At 36.0% G+C, this 20,924-nt stretch overlaps 2 protein-coding genes across 4 annotated transcripts; both read right to left on the bottom strand.

Annotated features, from left to right (window-relative positions):
- Positions 1-773: 773 nt before the first annotated feature.
- On the bottom strand, positions 774-8,526 carry LOC135674767 (transmembrane ascorbate ferrireductase 2-like). 3 transcript variants are annotated; one of them, XM_065184926.1, is made up of 5 exons: positions 8,247-8,337; positions 3,336-3,384; positions 2,348-2,450; positions 1,417-1,616; positions 774-1,309 (listed from the first exon to the last, which is right to left on the bottom strand). In XM_065184926.1, exons 2-5 carry the CDS (start codon positions 3,342-3,344, stop codon positions 1,004-1,006), a joined length of 618 nt encoding a protein of 205 aa, XP_065040998.1. In that variant the 5' UTR covers positions 3,345-3,384; positions 8,247-8,337; the 3' UTR covers positions 774-1,003. The 3 variants fall into 3 exon arrangements, with proteins under 3 accessions (XP_065040998.1, XP_065040993.1, XP_065040985.1); XM_065184921.1 differs by lacking the exon at positions 2,348-2,450 and having other exon boundaries at positions 8,247-8,526; XM_065184913.1 differs by lacking the exon at positions 3,336-3,384 and having other exon boundaries at positions 8,247-8,526.
- A 5,486-nt stretch (positions 8,527-14,012) lies between these two features.
- On the bottom strand, positions 14,013-15,506 carry LOC135587141 (protein MIZU-KUSSEI 1-like). The gene has a single exon (XM_065078183.1). It carries the CDS (start codon positions 15,053-15,055, stop codon positions 14,234-14,236), a length of 822 nt encoding a protein of 273 aa, XP_064934255.1. The 5' UTR covers positions 15,056-15,506; the 3' UTR covers positions 14,013-14,233.
- Positions 15,507-20,924: the final 5,418 nt, after the last annotated feature.

Below are 20,924 nucleotides of genomic sequence, written 5' to 3'. Positions count from 1 at the left end.
ACATGCATGTGAGACAGACAAGAGGACGTGAGCAGTGCCCCCATGTCTCAGCATTTGGCTTGCTGCCTGTGGAGTTGCATTAGCTGCTAGTGTTTGTAGGATGCATGGCTCAGCAGATGCTCCACCATAAAGTCTGTTCTGGCACTGCTGCAACGCAATAATTTCTTTCCAATGTCGAATGAGGCGGTGCAACAGATTGCTCGACATGGGGGCACAACGTCTCTCACGTCACAGCTTCTTGCCTGTCCTTGCTTCAACAATAATGTAAGCTTTCTTCGAGAGTCAGGACATCTCCATCTGCATCATGGCATGCATGTATGTGAGAGCAAATCTGAGCCCAGCAGAAGCTTCAAGTTAAATGAGTAGCTTCAATGGCCTTTCTAATAAAGAACTGGTCCTACTTATGGGTGGTCTTAAAAGTTTAATTGAACTCAGTTGTAAACATGAATGGTGAGCAATAATAACCAATTCCAGAAGCATATCTCACTGTCTCAATGAGCAAATGAAGAGGCAGCTAGAAACTAGATGATGAAAACTTACTAGTTGAATTTTTTTTGTCACTCACTTGTATCAATGCATTTCACATGCTCAGTTGTTCATCTTCAACCTGCCTCATAGCAAAAGTCGATGGATTTATTCATTTCTGGAAAATTAGGTCACCAAGAAGTTATTTTTAGTGTAGAGGAACAAACACACAAGACAGACTCAGTTTCATGTGCAAATACTGAAACACCAGGCATGGATGATAATAGTGTAGTAAGACAAGCACACGATACAGGGAAAAACAAGCATTTCTGCCCTCAAACTCCAAAATTTTCAAACTAGCAAAAAAATACATTAATTGTTAAGCAGGGCAAAATGATTATACAGTGCACAGATTAAAAAAAAAAAAAAACATATTTCAGCCTACCTGCTTCAGTGCAAAACAAGCTCATGCTAATGATGAACAAGCACAATTCCAGATGAAAATACCATAAAATAATCAGCACAAATGAATAATTCCCTATTCAGAGTTTCCTCTCTGTAGATCAGATCTTGCAGTTCCTGGTGTAACGAGTGCAAGAATAACAAGCCCCCCAAGAAGAACGAGCAAAATGCCTAAGGAGTTGATTAAGAAAGCCTCATTCGAGTAGCGTAATATTGTCTTGCTGGCCTGAAGAAAAGTAGCCTTTTCCAAGAGGCCAGTTATCGCTGTAACCACGGCAAGAGCATATATGTATGCCCCGAAAAATACATGCCAAGGAAGCAAGAAAGCTCTGCTACTTCTTGAGCCACCAGGATACCAGAAGGTAGCAAACCCCATTCCCCACTGCACACAAATCAAATTAAAAATCACTTGGTAGAAGTGGTAGAAAAGAAACCCATATGCTCACGAGGTTAAATGGTAGGTTCCGAAAGCATTAACATATAAAGCACCTGGATAGAAAATAGCAGGATACATGCAAGCCCCAACCATGAGTGCAGACTGTAGAAGTTATCAATGCCCTTGTCATTGTGGAACTTTAAAGCAGCCCATGTGCCAATTAAGCCCAAACATAAAGCAAGGAACTGAATTGATAGATGCACTGCCTTTTTGAAGCTCTTGGTTCCTGGCATCGTCTTGTATGCTAACATAGCTGCAATATATCCACGAATGTTACTGAGTGCAGAAAAAAGGGAGAGAAAAAAGAGGAATAGCAACACAAATACATATCACCATCACAAACTTCAGTAATGGCTTCTAGTGATATACAACTTCAAATTATGGTTGCCAATATCAAATAAATGCTGTACCATGACATTTGAAAATCCACTAAACTTCGAGACTACTAATATATAATATAAACCATATTTTCTTCAGTCTACTTGATATACTTGGGTGAGTCTACTCAAATTTAATGAAGTGACTTAAATGGGAATGGTCAAGCTCTGGAAAATTCCTGACTTGACAGTTGACTCCATTTCGTGCCAAGTTTGTGTGGTTTGGTAACCTGAGAAACTCGACTTGCTTCTGATTTTTAATCTCCCCATTATTTTTATCGCAACACATTCTCCTGCTTTCCCTTCTGACAGTAGATTATACACCAAGTTCCTTTATGACTCTACCAGCACTGTAAGGCCAAATTCTCTTTTCATCAAGTATTTGCTTTTGGTTCCATCACCCCTTAGGACATTAATAGCAATAATCATCATCAATATATGGTTCCAGTAATTTGGAAATGGAAATGCATAGAAATTATGACTCTTAACTGTCAAGAGTCATGGTTCCTAACATTCAAATTGCTGACACAAGAAAGAGAAAAGGAAAGCATAAAAGGATGAGAAGAGAAGACAAGAAAAGGAAAGGTAGACAAGGAGAAAAGACTGCCTAATCTATGCCAACCCATTGTTGGTGCCACTGCCATCACTCTACTGCTCTCATGCGATTCAAATTGCACCACTGCTGTTGGGGAGGGAGAGGATCTAGATGTCTGCAAGAGTCAATCAAAGGAAAGAGAACTTAAGAAACAAGTGAAAATATGAAAGGAGTGAACAAAAATTGATGTTGCCTAAAGTCCTAGTGATACAACATACATGCACTTGATGAAATAGCAAGGAGGAATAGGAACGATATTCAGCATAAGCCTCGATCCAAAAAGATGCTGAAACATGTTATTAATAAGCATGATTTGTGAAGTTGCCAAGAGATAAAAGATTGCCCTATTGTGGGCCAACCAGGTATTCCAAGAGACTGCAGACAAGGCATCTAATAGCTTCCTTTGAGATTACTAACTTCAATCGATCACCATGTTTACAAAGTGTTCTTCCATGCATCAAACCTCAAGTCAATTTTTTGCAAGTTAAGGCAGCTATCTAGTCTCCCACTGTTTCCAGCCATGCGACAAAAAAAGACTGAAACAATCAAATCCACCATGGATGATACTGGTATGTTTGGCTATATCACATCTGAATTTAGCGATGCCTTGAACTATGCATCAGACTGACTTTAGAGTACTCTTAAACAAAAATGCCCCATCGGTGATGAAACAAGGTCTTATGACAAGCTTCAATATGATATCACCCCTGAAGTGCCAATTTCTACTCAAGCCGGTGGAGAAAGACTTGACTGACAAAATGAGTTCTAATAGGTAGATAAAAAGATCAACTGTATTGGTTGTTATTTAAGCTCATGTGAATCAATAAAAAATAATAAAAAAATGACAACTTTAATTCAGGGAAGAATGTTCATCTTCAATACATAAATAAGCAAATGAAATAGCAAATACAATCACTATGACAAAAAAAAATCGTTCATTGATAGATTCCATCTTGCAAATTCTTAACCAACATATGGTATAAAGCCAGAAGACATGTACCTTCACCATTCAGAAGTATAAAGCCAATCACCATTAACACAGGGTGCACCTAAAAAGAAAAAACTGAATTGTTTAGTTGATGTATGTATTAATGCAGAGTAATTGATGCTACTGTAACTTATTTTTAATGGAAAAGTCTCAAATAGTTCTAAGAATGAACCCACAATCCTACAATGATTTGCTCAACAACATCAAAGTGAAATAGTTAACTAAATATAACTTAATATAATTTTTTTTCATCAAATAGATTATCAGCTAATTGATTTTAGCGAACAACCTATCAAGGAAAATTTATTTTGTAGTTCCGGCAACATTCATATTGTGGGTTATTGAAGCAACAAACAGGATCTTCTCAGATAGATTAATCATTGAAAATGAGAATGAACAAGAACTGCTTCTCATTTCACTTTTTTCTTTTACCAGTTGGAAAGAGAACCTGAAGAAGTTCTGACCTGGGAAGGTGCAACATCAAGAGAGAAGAGGAGGAAAGACAAAAAGAAAGAGAAAATAGGTGAAAAAGAATAAGGTTCTAAGGCTAGTACCAGTACTTGTATCAAAATATTACTAAAGCGATATGGTATGGTACAATATGATTCATCTTTTTTTTTTTTCTAATATGATACATCTTGAGAGGCCAATGAAAGAATACTAAAAATTATCTAATATGTTGAGGCTGATGGGGTTCTAATACAATTGGTACTTCGATAAGCTATCAGGGATGTACAGTATGGTCACCAATGTCAATACAGCATGGTATTTCAAATGATTAGAGAGAATAATGTGAGATATGAAATTGATATGGCCAACCATTTTTCTTCTCCGACATATAGTAACTTTTTTTGCCTGACATGCTCAGTCAGATATGTTCTCCCTCTTATCTGATACCTCCTTAAACGAAACTATTTTAGTTAAATTAACTTATTTAAATTAGTTAAATTGCATATACACTTGGATATTGATCTGATCTTTCTCAATCAGACAAACTGACTTCGACTGTGAAGATCATATCCAAGTTAAATTAGATGTTTTCCAACCCATCACAGAATGCATACAAGACCCTACACTGAAAACATCATTAATTCAGACCATCTATGCTTGCTATCCATTGACATTCAAATCATTAACCCACAGAAAACATTAAGCTACCTTAGCAATCACAACCACACGATTGGCTCTAATTGCTATATCCTGTGCTGCAAGAACATGGACACAGGATTTCAACTAAGACACATATTCAAGTGTTAACATGGAAATAGTAAGGAGATGTGGGACAAGCAAAAATTACTTTTGTATTACCATATGCAAGCATGAGTCTAATAAGTGAATTTTTTGGAAGCCTCAAAACCCAAAAGATTCACTTATCACGTCATGGAGCTGGGTTTTAGGCGAATAATTTTAGTCAATAATCAAAACACATAGTCAATAGGTTGACATATATTGGTCATATGGGTGCATGTGCCATGATTTATGAAGTTGGACATTAGAGTTCACATGTCAGTGATCATATTTGCAATCAAGAACAAACGTAATGAATAAAAAAATTAACCAGGGAATCTTAGGCTAAGTACTTGTGGCTGCTTATTTTGGATAAAAGTCATCTCCAAGTACATTTAGAATTAAGGAAACACCTCTTGTTTCATATAATCTTGTGATCTGGTCCACTCTTACACAAGCCCCCAATGCTTCAAGAAGGTAATCAATCATCTTTTCACAGACTGGCTTTATTCAACATAATGATCTTTTTGATGGATGGAATGTATATTTTTTATTAGTTCAACCATTTTAACTCGTGTAATGCTAGTACAAGGGGCAATCTATTCCTTAGTAGAGTTGGTCCTTCTTTCATCACATATAAAGTCATGGCTTTTGTTTCAATGGAAATACTGCTAACTCTTTTCAATTCTCACCATAACCACTTGACAACCCACATGTCACAATAAGACATTCTGGCATTAGCTAAGAATGGCTTCAGTCATTCTTTTTTAAATCAAGACTCAAATCATCTGTGTTGAATACAAAGCAATGAAGAAAGTAAATTCTTTTAATTCTCAATATATCCACTTGACACACTACATGTCAAAATAGAGCATTCTAGCATTAGCTAAGAATGGCCTCATTCGTCCTCTTTAACCCAAGCTTCAAAACAACATCTGTGGTGGACCAACCAAAGCCCAACTACCCAAAGTGAAAAGCAGTAAAGTCTTTATCACCTCCTAGTCATCGAAAGTTATTCTTTCAAATTTTCTAGTAAAAGTTCAGATAGACATGACTAATTTAAACCGTTACCAGGGTGTTCTAATAGAAGCTGAAAAATATTCTAAATTCTCAAGAGTTGTTTTGTATTCCAAAATATACAGACAGCCACAATATATGCAGTTGATTTATATGCATTTTGCATATATTACTTGTCTCCTATAGGGCCATAGCTACTTGATAACTAACATTACCATTCCCTTTACATAAAAATTTGTTGATGCCATCAATTTCCATAATTCTGTGTCCTTTCTGTTTACTCCAAGTAAGGATGCAGTATTGATATTATAATGTAATTATATTCCCATGTCTATGTTGTGCTTAGAATTCTGATATTGTGCATTATTGCCATGGGTCTCAAGACTATCAGATATGGGCTACCCACCTGAATCTGTTCCCATCATTTGTCCATTTGAAGACAGTCCTATGACCATCTTATGCTATATACATTCTTTTTGCACTCTATCCAACCAATTAACTTTTTGGTATTCCCCATTGTATTAGTGCAATTAATGTAATTTTAAAAAATTTAACATCCCTAAAAAATTAATTTCATTTTATTCAGAACCTCATATGGTGCCTCTATAACATACCAAATCCAATCATTCTTTATCCTTTCCTTTTTAACAAAATTTCTAATAAAATGATACTGCCTGTTAACTTAGCACAAATATTTGAGTATAAAGTTGGCAGTATTATCTCCTGTTGTTAAAGTAGGTTTCCTATCACAAAGTCACCAATTGACATGTAGGTATTTTCAAATTTAAGTATCATTATTTGTCAAGAATAGAATAATTCCTTATCTTCCACCTTTTTGTAATTGAAGTAATGGCTATAGATTGACACATAGGCTGCCAACAAAGTGGGAACAGAATCATAGACGCTGATGCACAGAGAAAGAGAACAATATTCATACATCCCTTCGAGATCACAATTATTATCCTCACTTGAGGAAAGATCTATGATTCTAGTATCTTCAACCACAGTTAAATTAATCACTAGCACTTTTGATGCTATGCAGTAGCACACTACCATCATTTAAACACCGATTAAGAACCAAAGTTTGGAGTCATAGTATTTGTAACTATCATAATAATCTTTACAACAATTCAAGAGGATAACATTTAGCTAATACTAATTATCACAAACTGCTAATATTGGCCTTTGAAGCAGTAACGATCATGATTTCCCACCAGAACATGTTCACGATGTTATATTCCAATAGTGATTGTCCACACTATGGAGTGGCTGAGTGTGGCGGCCATGCCATCCTCCATGAGGACAAGATTCACGTGTGGCTCCTGTGTGGCCAAACTGAGTGCTGAAAACCTATGTTCAACTGCCACGTAATGAGCACCATCACCATGTACTGACTATCAAATTATTCACCTAGAGTCGGTTTTAGGATGATAACTGAGGGCATCAACATATCATTTTCCCGGGGCAGGCGCCACCTGCCAAGTTTGTGCAATGTCACCTTAATTCCGAAACCCCACTACACTTTGAATAGGGGACATGGGGGTTACGGGTGACTGCAACTGCTAATAGACATCCAAATTGCAACCAAGGGCAACCACAATGAATTTGTTGGTGTAGCACCATCTGACCACAGGAACCACCAGCACACAAAGCACTTACCTAGAGATATGGAGACCTTCCATGCAGAGAAAGGAAGCAAATTCCCAATATTAGCTTCCAAGTTACAAGTGTTGCAGCACCTAACTCTCCTACCTTTGGCTGACTTAGGCGTGAAGGATTCCCAGACTCTATTCCATCCATCCTTTACGTGTTCCCTTGTTTTGTGGGTTGCCTATCCCTCACTCCTTCCACAATCTGATGGACATCCAGATCACCTCAGCGCAGGTGAGGGAGAAGAGATGAGACGCACCTATCTTTTTCCATGAACAACTTATCTCGACAATTATTGAGACAAGCGGATGAAACATGCCACTGTAACCCAATACAAATATGGAACTTTAACACCTTGCTCAGAATTCATTGTTGCCAATCATTTTGAGTAGAATCACAAAGCTTCAGATAATCTATGAAACCTTTAAATTGTAATCATAACCTCAGATTCCATCCTCCTATAACCATAGTTAAGAGCTTGCATTAACACCTGGAGTGCCCCAAATAGTTCGACCCTAACAATTCTGACGAGCTACCCACCCAAAAGAAGAAAGAGAACACCTGCCATATGGAAAACAATAAGACAACACATTTCACACATCCTTTTCTGTTCGCTACGATTTTCGACTTGCCTTAACCATGTCGCTAAATAGTCGAATGCAGTATATTAATCAAAAGCCATTCTGCCACTGCATTTAATCATCACATGAATCAACGTTCTTCCATATCAAACTTTTGGGACATTTAACGTTTGATTGCGCATATCTCACCATCCAAACTCGGATTAACGGGAATCAATCAAGATAGTATCGGGAAAGGAAGAACACCGCGCAAACGAAGCAGTACAAGTCCGATTGCGGATCTCATCCAAGAAAACAAAAGGGCAATCGAGTCAGAGAACGAACTGGATTCTAAAGAGACCAAGCCGATTGTGGAGCTCATCCAAGAGAAAAAAGTGGGAAAGTAATTGCAAGAGCATCAAAGGAAAGTAACAATTAAAATTAGGGCAAGATGGTGTAAGGAAGTTACGTTGAAGATGAGATCCTTGTTGTCGGAGATGAGAGCCAATCCCCCCCGGAAGTGCACGGCCCAGATGAGGACGAAAGTCGCCGCCGCGGCGCCCGTCAGGCGGATCAGAGGCACGATCGGGAACCACACCACCGGAGCGCCCATCCGTCGCTTTCCCCTCCGATCGGATGAAACCAAGCAGCGATCGAGGTGGGTAGGCAGTTCGATGGCGGCGACGGTGCGAAAGTCTGAAGTCCTCGGCGATCGTGATGTGTTCGGCCGACCGAATCACCCTCGAAGATTTCCTAGTAGTTGACGTGGCTAATTATATATTAGCCCCCAGATACATTTTTAGCTATGTGATTTTTGATAATGGATCATTTAAATCCATTTCTTCATATTTAAAATAATTTTTATATTAAAAAATATATAGTATAGTTTAAGTCTGAATTTACAAACGTTTAAGATCGACTTATATATCATATTGATTCATATGATATTTACTCATGTCTAAAATAATATTTATATTTTTAAAAACGTAATATATAAATTTTTTCCATAAAGTTTGAGTTAACGGACAGAGTGTGGTATACTGACTTACAATAAATCATTAATATAATAATATATAATTTAAGTTTAAAAAATAATTAAGGTCCATTTTAGCCTACTTGATTTTGGTTATACTGCTTAAGCCCTTATGATTTTTTGTGTCTAAAATAACCTCTATATTTTTTAAAAATATATCATATAAGCTCGTCTCATCAAGTCTGAGTTAGTAGATAGTCTACTTACGTGGCATACTAACTCATAATAAATTATTAATATAATGATACATATAATTTAAGTTTAAAAAAAAACTAAGACCGCCATCAATAGTGAGAGGAGGTATCGTCATAGAAGCTGTTGGGAAATATAGGGTGACATCACATGCGCAACGGAAGAACAGAAAATAAAATTCCAAAATTTTTTACAAAAAATAAGGTTTCATCGTCGTGCAAAGATTGGTATGTAAAAACCTACAAAATAAAAAAACTATGCATACAAGAGAGATTATATTACATAAGAAGATCGTATATCTTTAAATTTTAATAAATCTATAGGAGAGGATGAAGGAGGTTAAATGTCCTCCTCTCTAGCGGTGATCCACATGAATTGGGCTACGAAGACACTTTTCAAATCACTGCATAATCCTCCTCCCAACGAGCATCACGCAATCAAGAAGGGGCTGGCCCTTCTTTCTATCTACATGCCCCAAATAAGGGTTGTAAGTTGAGGAGAGGGAGAGAGAAGAATAGAAGATGACAGTAAAAAATTCTAACATATGGCCCTTTAGTTTTTTCCTATTTATATAGGCATCCTGTCAACTTAATCTTAATGGATCATGCCATATTAGGTACTAGATCTCCATCCAACTATCCAAACCTCTTATTGGCTCTTATTGGATCTCATCCATAGGATCTAATAATTCATGAGCTTATTGGATATCCAATAAGATAGGGGTTCCAACGAATATCTCATATCTGAACCTCTACTCATTGCAATACATACCATATGTGCATGACCGACCCTCTAAGCCCAATATCGAGCTAGTCGTGAGTCATATTTGTCAGAACTCTTTTTTGTTCAGTGAATTATTATCCTCATAATAATTTACTCGACTCATCAACTACGGACGTACTAGGCCATTACATTGCAATTCCCAACCATATAAGGGAATCCAATCTATTAGACCTGTCTGTCCTCATTTACTATATATATATATAGTCTCTTATCCATCTAATACCCCGGAGACCGTATATTGGGTATGATGTTGTCAAACCCATACGGTTTCTACTCGAGTCTCGCTCTAATCAGATTATCCTATGGAACTCTTTTTCTCTTAATCTGAATGACCATGGCCAGGGATTTGTTTAAAGTAAGAATACATGATATTCCTCTCATGACACCGAGAGCGGATGATCCTTTATCGACACTCAATAGTTCTTATAAGGTTAGTTGCCACTCCTGATAACCGGTTGTACTAGATTTGAAATTTTCAGGCCTATAAGTCTGATATCAAAGAGTGGAGTATTCATACATGACATCCTTGGTGTCTCAAGTCTAAGGACCAAATACACTATTGGGATAACGTAATTGCTTTCCGACAATGAGGTATCATCAACCATTCAACATTCTGTGAGTGGATCAATCAATGAACTCATTCTCCAATGAGCACCTACATTGTATCTATAGTATCCCCACACAAACAGCTATAAGACCAACCACCTCCATTATATGGACGGGTATATAATATACCAGTTTATTTGGTTATCTCAATGTCTCTCTCGAATAACATATGATCGAAATTATTTAGGGTATGTGTTTAAAGGTGAATCTGTCTTATTATCGTGATCTCATTACGATCCGATTCTCATTGGATAGATCCATGGACATCACAATATATGTATATGTATATGTATATTTATGTATATATATATATATATATATATATATATATATATATATATATATATATATATATATATATATATAAATATATATATATATATATATATATATATATATATGTATATGTATATATATATGTATGTATATATATGTATATATACATATATGTATATACATATATATATACATATACATATATATATATATATGTATATATATATATATATATATATATATATATACATACATATATATATATATACATATATATATATATATATACATATACATATATATATATATATACACATATATATATATATATATATGTATATGTATATATATATATATATATGTATATATATATGTATATGTATATATATATATATATGTATATATATATATATATATGTATGTATATATATATATATATGTATGTATATATATATATATGTATGTATATATATATATATATGTATGTATATATATATATATATGTATATATATATATATATGTATATATATATATATATATGTATATATGTATATATATGTATATATGTATATATATATATATATATATATATATATATGTATATATATATATATATATATACATATATATATATATATGTATATATGTATATATATATATATATATGTATGTATGGTCTCTTGGTCCCTCTTCTTCCTCCTAGGTTTCTTTATTCTCATCGCTTCTCACTTCATCATCTCTTGCACCCCTACCTATCACTCCTACTACGAGGTGGTTCAACTCTCAATTACCTCCACTTTCGACCTCTCCTACCTCTGCCTCTTCACCTTTATCTGTCATTATAACCTCTATTGTTTTCTCTTCCTCGACAAGATAAATATTAAATTTTTTAAAACTTAAATTATACGTATCATTATATTAATGATTTATTGTGAGTTAGTATATCATATAAGCAGACTCTAATGTCTATTAACTTAAACTTAATAGGAGGGGCTTATATGCTACGTTTTTTTAAAATATTTGGGTTATTTTAGACGTGAGTAAATGACTTAAATAGTTCATGGCTAAAACCACATTGGCTAAAATAGATTTTAACTCTTTTTTAAACTTAAATTATACGTGTCATTATATTAATAGTTTATTGTGAGTCAACATACTACGTAAACAGACTTTAGTTTATATATTATATTTTTTAAATGTAGAGGTTGTTTTACATACAAATAAACCGTAAGGGCTTAAGTGATCTATGGCTAAAACCACAAGGGTTAAAATGAATCTTAACTCCCATAGATCTTATTAATATTCTGATCTACTTAAAAAAAATTATATTGAGATTTATATAATTCTGAAAGTAAAAAATATAACCTTATTTGTTATAGCATCATCAATTATATCGACGAAAAACATAACATATGACATCACATATTGGATCGATACAAAAGTGATGGGTAAAAAGATAATTTCAATATATCTTCCATTTCTAGCATGTGCAAAGTTGAAATTATAATTTTGCTGGTAAAATCACTAAAAATAAAAATAAAAATAAATATTAAAATTATTTTTTTATCTATCACTTTGGTACTAATCTCAATATAAATTTTTTAAGTACAGAAACATGATAAAATTATCCTCCTCCCCCCCCCCCCCTCCCCCTCTCTCTCTCTCTCTCTCTCTCTCTCTCTCTGTATATATGTCTCCATCCACCTCTTTCCTCCTTCTCCGTCTAATTTGACGTACGTTGCTTGGCAACTTAACGCAAGTGACCAAGGACATTGTCCAACATCACTATGATGCTACTCATTGATTGTCGCTGCTCACTTATTCATTTGACGAAAAAAAAAAGAGGGTGTAAAAGGCATTTACAAAGGATTTTTTAGAATAATATTTTTTAAAAAATAAAATTATAAATAGTAAATAGGGGTTATTTATTTCAAATAAATATTCTTATTGATTTAAAATAAAAATAATGAAAAACCTTAACTTCTATAATTTAATAATAATGTTAAATTGGATTTAAACATAACTATAATACCCCCAATTAATACAACATATGAAGTGAACGATGACTTGAATAAACTTATAAGATTTGATGGATATACTATCACTATCTTTGATTTAAACATCTTCGATCAATGATTTGGACTCAAAAAATTAATGTCTATCGTACTTGGAGCTAAATCATGATAAATGTTTATCAAGATCCATTTAATATCGAGCATAGTAAGAAGGTTGAGTATCAAAAGACTCTCTATGATCAGCATAAGGGATGGTGGGAGGATTACATAAACAAAGGACAAGCTACAGATTATAATTATTTTGCTCTTCCTGCTGCTTGATTCACTCATTATCTAACCCAACTTGAAGTTTCCACTGAACAGAAACTTCAGTTCAATATTGATCATCAAATATGCATCATCACATAACTATATCTGAAAACATCACAAACAAGATTTAGCAAAGTATTGATGTGTAAAAGAATGTACTTGGATGTTGTAATGAGGCATGCTTTGAAGCTATGAACTATATGGTTCATGTGATCATCATCACCTTTCTTGTTGCTTCTCAACTTTTAGCTATGGTTAGAACTATTCCAAACAAAATGAGTGAGCAACTGAGATCCAATTATGACTAGAAGAAATAGGAAAAAATCAAGAAGAAAAGACAAGAAAAAGTATATACATACAATCTAGCAATAACATGTGAAGGATGCTGAATTGCTGCTCTGTTGATGCAATTGCCAGTACCTTACTCTGTTTTGGTGCATCATAAGTCCAGCTTATTCCATGAAGCTTATCATTAAACTCTTTAAGAATGTGATTTGTGTTTGCCACTCTGAATGCTGCCATTGCAAAACAATAATGTTGCTGCAATTTGACAGCAACATAGCAGAGTTCCAAAGTTTGACTAATTCTATGTAATTAATCCCTCAAACTCTTTGATGATGATGTTTCAATTCAAATATAAAAAGCACAGCCCTCATAAAACATGGAAAGATCTTACATTGTTTAGCTGTAAATGAGGCCTCATTGCTGCATACTCTGTCCACCATGTCTTTCTTTGTCTCAGCAGTGTTCAGCAAAGCTGAAGCAAATGCATCAAAATCCATCTTTTCCTCAACTTGTCCTTTCTACTGTGATCAATCATCAAATGTCATTCAAGCTCCATCCAAACACCATCCAATTTAGTATCACAAAAGCCAATCACCACCACCACCACCACCACTGTTGTTTGACTATGTTTGGCTACATTACATTTGAGATTGTGATGATGGATGGACAGCAAAACAGTGCATAAAAAGATAACCTGAACAAGATCACCTTCGAAGATCACTCGATCTGCGGTAACATTCATCCATAGAACACCTTAAACTTCTCTCTTCCAAAGAGGAATATTGCACTACATGACTTGATACTGTGCATACTTCGTTCTCGCTCTTTCCGAGCAATAGATTCTGCCACAGTTGACCAGCATTACAAATTACATACACACAGAACATGAGAGAAGAACAATGCATAATGGCATGAGAAACAACAGGTGGTGAAGCCATGCAAGAAAAGAGTTGTCATCAAACTCGAAGCAAGTAAATGGTGAGCTCAGGGCCGCCGCTGCTGTCGGGATTCATCATGTAGAAGGCCTCGGAGTCTTGGGAACCCACCACGCGCTCGAACCTCGCCCTCATGTACATCACCTCCCCGTCGGGGCCGCCGTCCGCCGGCAGGACCCCGGCCCCCATCGTCACCGGCTCGACCGCCCGCAGCACCCTCCAGTCCGCCGGTCCGCACTCGCGCCGCGCGGCGTGGCCGTGCTTCTTGCCGTTGCAGTAGGCCCGCCACAGGGGCTCCTCCAGCAGCCGCCGGTTCCCGGTCCCCGCACGCCGCTCGCACTCCAGAGCGATCCTCACCAACCCCGACGCCATCTCCCTCACCAGTGCGCGGGTGGAGGTCGCGAGCTCGATCAGCATCGCGGGGCACGCTCGGGGATCCACCTGGATCGCGAAGTGCATGTGGCCTCCCCGGCGGCCGTACAGAGTGCCGGTGACCCGGTGGCCGAGGCCCAGTTGACGGTGCCGACTGCCGATTGCAAACGACAGCACCGACCGGAGCCTCGACACGGCTTTTCCGGCGGCTGAAGCCGAAAGCACCTTCTTCCTCTCGGACTGCGGCTGAGCCGTCTCCAGCTTCACCGACGCCTCGTCACCGTAAGCATACCGTGCCGAGCTGACGCTGGAGAACGCAAGGATTCCCTCCTCTTCCTCCTCCTCTTCTCCAAACCTTTTCCCTTCGCCTCCACCCAGCTTTCCAACTATCCAATGGAAGTGTCTCCTGGAGAAGGACAAGGACTCAAGGGAACCTCTTGCGGTGATGCTCCTCATTTCTTGGAGATACATGCCGATGAGACAAGAAACAGATGGTGATCAAACAGCGAAGAACGACGAGAGATACAAGCCGTCCTTGGAGTCCTTTTTATCATCCCTCGAGTACTAATCGATGACTAGATGACACTGACACGAGGTGGGAGTTGAGCAGCTCACCGAACTGGTCTCGAGGAGAACAAGTGAACACAAAGAACGACATGGTGCCCGAGAGAGGGGAAGAAAAAGAAGAAGGTTGACTAAAAAGGATGCTGTCGGCGTGCGCACTCGGGACGCGAGGAAGAGTGAGAGAAGAGACATTTGACAGAGCTCAGGCAGTCGATTAGGACAAAACAGTAGCAGCAACAACCTGCGTTGACAAAAGCTACAGTACTGTCTGCCCTGCCTCTGCTCTCCGGTTTGTCTTCCTTTATTTCCTGGGAGCAACATGAAGCATGTATGATTCTGCTGACGACGGAAAGGTTGCAGCAAGACGATGTTCTTGCAGGTGCCAATTTCTCACAGACAAAAACAGTACCGAGAAAGAGCTGATCAGCGACTCTACCGAGATGTATGATGTAGCAACAGTCACCAATTGATTTGACTGATGGCAAAACGAGGGGCAAGAAGGCTCAACCTTGGGGCTTCTTCTGAAACTGCGGGTGTGTTCTCATGGACGGCCATCCGGTAGAACCTGAATGCCATTTCCAGACTGAGATCTCTGCCATATCTGATGCAGAAAAAAAAAGGATTTCTTCAAGAAAACAATATCTATATTGTTGAAAGGGATCGATCTATAGAACAACCATCAGCACTCAGAAAGGAAAAAAAAGAAGAGCTCCTTATTGAATCAAGCAATCTACGCATCTATTTCCTTCTCTACAGAAAGAATTTGATCAACTATTTTACATTCCTTAGAAAGTTAATCAAACGTCAAGTTAGATCCAAAGAATTGGGTGATGGCTATACCACCTCGTTCGAATCGGACTCAATCTCTAGAAAAATAAAAAAAAGGCATTGTGGTGTCATCATTTAAGAGCAAATAATGCATTGTTGCACATATTTTGAGAGAATAGGATATCATATGTATCATCCAGTAGGCTGGGTTCCTACCTGCAACATCTGTAGATGTAATTGAACTTCCATTGTCAATCCATGACAAGCACATGGATTATTTGCATTTACTTTTAAGAGTTTGATGACTGTCACTGTTCCAAGTGTCCATTGGCATGCAGAAGACAGACAGTCTGCCAAAAGGCAATCTACTGATGATAACAAATGTATTTTTGAAGAATCTAATGAGTGTCTGGTTTTGTGGGGGCTTTTCCAGATGGCAAAAAGGCATTATTTCATGCAAATATTCTCATGCCTTGTCAGCTTTTTCTTCCCAGCTCATCATTTTCATGGCCACATTAGACTTACCATGAAGATGAAATGGGAAATTATTTGATACTGTAACCTTAAAAGATGTGGTCTATCTGAATGCTCTGTTAGCATCCAAAGAAAGACAGTAGCTAGGAAAGGAGGAGACAGGTTAGGTTACCTATCATCCCCTTGTGTTAAGTTGCTAACCAAAGAAGTACATTGTGTTTGAAATCAGGATCTTTGTTATAATTAGTTTGACCAATAATGCATGCACTTGAGACCATAAATCAAATTCAGAACTACATTACAAGACATAATTGACTTCTGGCTTTTTAGATTTAAAAAAATTAATTATTTCAGCAGATTGGTCTCATTATTTCTTGCATGCTCGGCCATGAATGTAATTAGGTATTAGATCGATACGGGATAAAATGAAAGAAAATCGTTAAAGATGGTATGATCATCATATCATATCATTTTTTGAGAATCGTTGTTGTTTCGTTGATAAGAACATTAGACTGTCATCTAATAAGGCTTTGAGCAGTAGGCTCTTGGAAGCTGCAGCTTTCATTCAGTTTAATTTCCTTGTGTCATCATGATCATCATCTCCCATCCATCTGTTCTTGTTTAGCTGGAACATTCTATGTGACAACAGATCAGCACTAAAGTGCAGCATAGCAGGAGGAACCTTCCTCTCATGTGCCTGCAATGTTAGGACCAGTTTGAACTAACAGATTTAGTCACTCTTGCAGAAATCTATCATATCTTTTCTGTTGTTTTTTCTTTGAACTTGTTTTTGCTCCTTATAAATGTTTCCACTTGTTCTAAGATCCATCCAACATACTTAGTAAGCTTAAACTCATAGTTATGTAGCAGATCCATTTGGCCTTTATCAGTAGATTAAATTCTTCTTTCACTTCCAATGTGAGATTGGATCTGTAAAGTTTTTACTTAGAGATTGGATCAGTTGAACATATACCTCAGACTATGAAGTGCCAACACAGATCAAGACCAAAAATAACAAGAGTATTCTGAGGAAGCTGCACAAAAAAGTTAGATCAAATGGGAATCCCTTTCTTGGTCAAAAGAAATCAATATTGATCATTCTACAAGACATGCAAACTGACAGGCACTCCACATTAGCATTCCTCAGCATTGAAGACTAACAGTAGTTTATCACAGAGTTTGTCACCTTGGCAAACTAAAGCATGATATAGGGCCAATATATCACAGGGAAAAGACCCCAACTGGCTTGTTTGATGGTCTATATTAAGGTTCATTTTCTCCTTCCTTTTTCCCTTTGTATTTTGTGTCACAAAAAAATGAATCTGGAGACAAAGATTAGGCAGACAACTGCAATCAGAAATAAATTCATGATCAAGATTAGCATGATCAATCCATATCAAATACCCATATATTCTATTAACGCGGTTCCTACCTGCAGGAATAGCACACAAAAAAGAATCTCAGATGGAAATATATTTTGTTGAAGTGTTCTATCTATCCCATAAAGATCATGACAACAGCTACAAGTCATGAGAAACAAATAATAAACACAGCACTGCAAGCTATCCATCCATCCAAAGAAAAAACAAAGATGGATGACTTGCTGAATCTGTAAAAAGACCTACATCCGAAATCCCTAACAACAATGGTGGCAAAGAAAACCAAAACAAGCGTGGACAATACCAGGAACACCAGAAAGAAGCATGCAACAACACTAACACTAGTATGATTCCCTATTATTAGGTACAGTGCAAGAGAGGCATCTTTAGAACACAAGGATAACAACAAGAAAACCCTCATAAGACAGCACACTCAAGCCAAAATATTCATATAGACCATAGAAGCCCTCAACACAGCATCAATCCATCGCTAAAGCAGACTAAAAAGTTGATCTGTGCATATAGGAAGCTTGGTCAATTAATTTCTATCTCATCAAGTTCATGAATCTATAATAAAATATTCTTCCAATCAAGTTGACCAGATCGGTTCTTCTAAAAATAAGTCAATTCACCCTCCCTCTCTCTCTCTCTCTCTCTATGTATAAATACATTCACCAATAATATACATGGTCCTATTTAATCAAGAAAAATATATTATAAATTTGATTAGATTCTGAATATGATTATAAGCTAATATAAAAAAAATTAACATTCGTTAGGAGATGACATTGATAACATATCAAGGAGACTCTCATAATTACTTATCATAAATTTTTTGCTCTCGTTTATAAATAGATAGGACCTCTAATGAGCTATACACGATACAATATCTATATCAATCTTTCTTGATCCCTATTCCATCGCTTATAATAGTCTTATAAAATATAAGATGAGTAAAAAATGAGAGTTTAGGTCACGTTGTAGATTTGTGTTATTGTTGTTTGCTAATTAGATTACAAAGCACGTTCTCAAATATGTTAAAGTTTCTTAGAATAGTATCGAAAGATATGCATATTTAATATTTAATCTATTATTATTTGATTTCAATTCTTGACATTAAGTTTTTCAGATAAAAGAAGCATGATTAAAATTTTATGCCTATAATTGTTTTGTTGTTTTGAAATCAAATAATTTAGATCATAAAAATATATTAGATCTATTTTATATCAATATTTGTTTGTGAGCACCCTTCACTTGCGAAAGGGTGTTACCGATCTAGTTATTTATCACATTCGCCCTAATCACCTACATATGAGCAATGTAGGTTTTCTCGCGTGGAGGATCTATGAACGATGGAAATTAATGTGGATGAGTCTTTCCTCATATAATTTATTTTTAGTTCTATTTTTCTTTAGTTTAGCCTATTTAAGATATACTATAATATAAATTAGGATAAATATAACTTGAATGTGCTAGCTAGTATGTGTACTCAAGGAGTTGGTAACAAGAAAAAAATATTAAAACGTCATTCACCAAATAAATTTATCGGGTCTGAAAATATTAAGCAAACTAATGAAAAAAAAATCATCACATTAAAGTACTTTTTTTTGTAGTAATAGAGGACATATGAAAAGTGACTATGTTAGACTTAGTTAAAAAAAAATTATATAAACTTAACCTTTCAAATCAAATATTATAGAGGTTTATTCTAATACTTGATAGATTAAATATGGTACTTTGATTTATATTATCAATAATATTCAAAGATTTTTTTGAACTTGAAAGCCAAAAGAACATGAAAGATTCGTTGTTACGGGAAATCATTTCAAAGAAAAGTGATAGTAGTGGAAACTTATTGCCTATCCCTAGAGATGGGTCATATGGTAGATTGTGTGAACAAATATTATGTTTCTATTATTTTTAGAAATTTAGTTTTTCTATTTAGAATTGATAAATTAGGATATTATCATTCTATTAATGATGGTAAACTCAATATATTTTATGATTCAATAAAAATTGATTCTAAAATTTTATATAATGGTTTATACATAATTAATTTAAATCTTAAGTTTCAAAGATATTGGTGGCCTTGTAATTAAATATTGGATTAAAACGTAGTTTTAATGATGCATATCTCTAAGAAAGAAATATGAATTAATAAATAATATTATTTTAAAATATTTAGATTTTATTGATTTTGATGTTCGTATATATTGTATCAAAGAAAAACCTAAGTACATAAAGAAAAATACGAAAGAACTTATTGAGATTATTCAAATTGATATCTTCATACCACTTCATATTTACTCTTTCAATAGAGAGAGATATTTCATTATAGATGATATATAAAGATATGATTATAATATCTAATACATAAAAAGTGTTAGGTTGTTGATACTCTTGATATATATATATATATATATATATATATATATATATATATATATATATATATATATATATATATATATATATATATATATATATATATATATATATATATATATATATATATGTTGGGAAATCATTGGGGGGCGACATCATATGCGCAGCGGAAGAACAAGAAAACAAAAATCCCCGATTCCCAAAAAGATGTTCGTCGTCGTGCGAAGATTGGTGCGCAAAGAATCCGCAAAACACAAAACTGCGTATAGAGATTGTGTTACCTAGGGAGATCGTATATCCCTGTTTCCTTGCAGATCCTTAGGAGAGGGTGAAGGAGGTCAAGCGTCCTCCTCTCTAGCGGTGATCCACACAGCAGGGTTGCGACGACGCTCCTCAAAACTCCAGGCCTACTCTGAGGTGGAGAGGGAGAGGAGAATAGGAAAGGCAAGCAAAGACTCTAGCCTATGAGGCTGTGAATCCCTCATATTTATAGAGATCCCGTGTCAAACCCTAATGGGTCCTTCCCTAGTGGGTATTAGATCTGCATCCAATAAGACAAGGGCTCCGTCGGATATCTCATATCCGAACCTCTACTCATCGCAATGCCTACCATATGTGTGTGACCCTCTAGGCCCAATATCGAGCTGGCCGTGAGTCATACCTGTCAGAACTCCTTCTAACTCAGTGAATTATTATCTCTGTAATAATTCACTCGACTCATCGACTACGGACGTACTAGGCCACTACGCCGTAGTCCCCAAACGATACAG

This window comes from Musa acuminata, chromosome BXJ1-1 (genome assembly GCF_036884655.1).
Source record: "Musa acuminata AAA Group cultivar baxijiao chromosome BXJ1-1, Cavendish_Baxijiao_AAA, whole genome shotgun sequence".
In the NCBI taxonomy this organism is placed as follows: Eukaryota; Viridiplantae; Streptophyta; class Magnoliopsida; order Zingiberales; family Musaceae; genus Musa; species Musa acuminata.
This window is presented reverse-complemented; position numbering and strand designations above follow the sequence as displayed.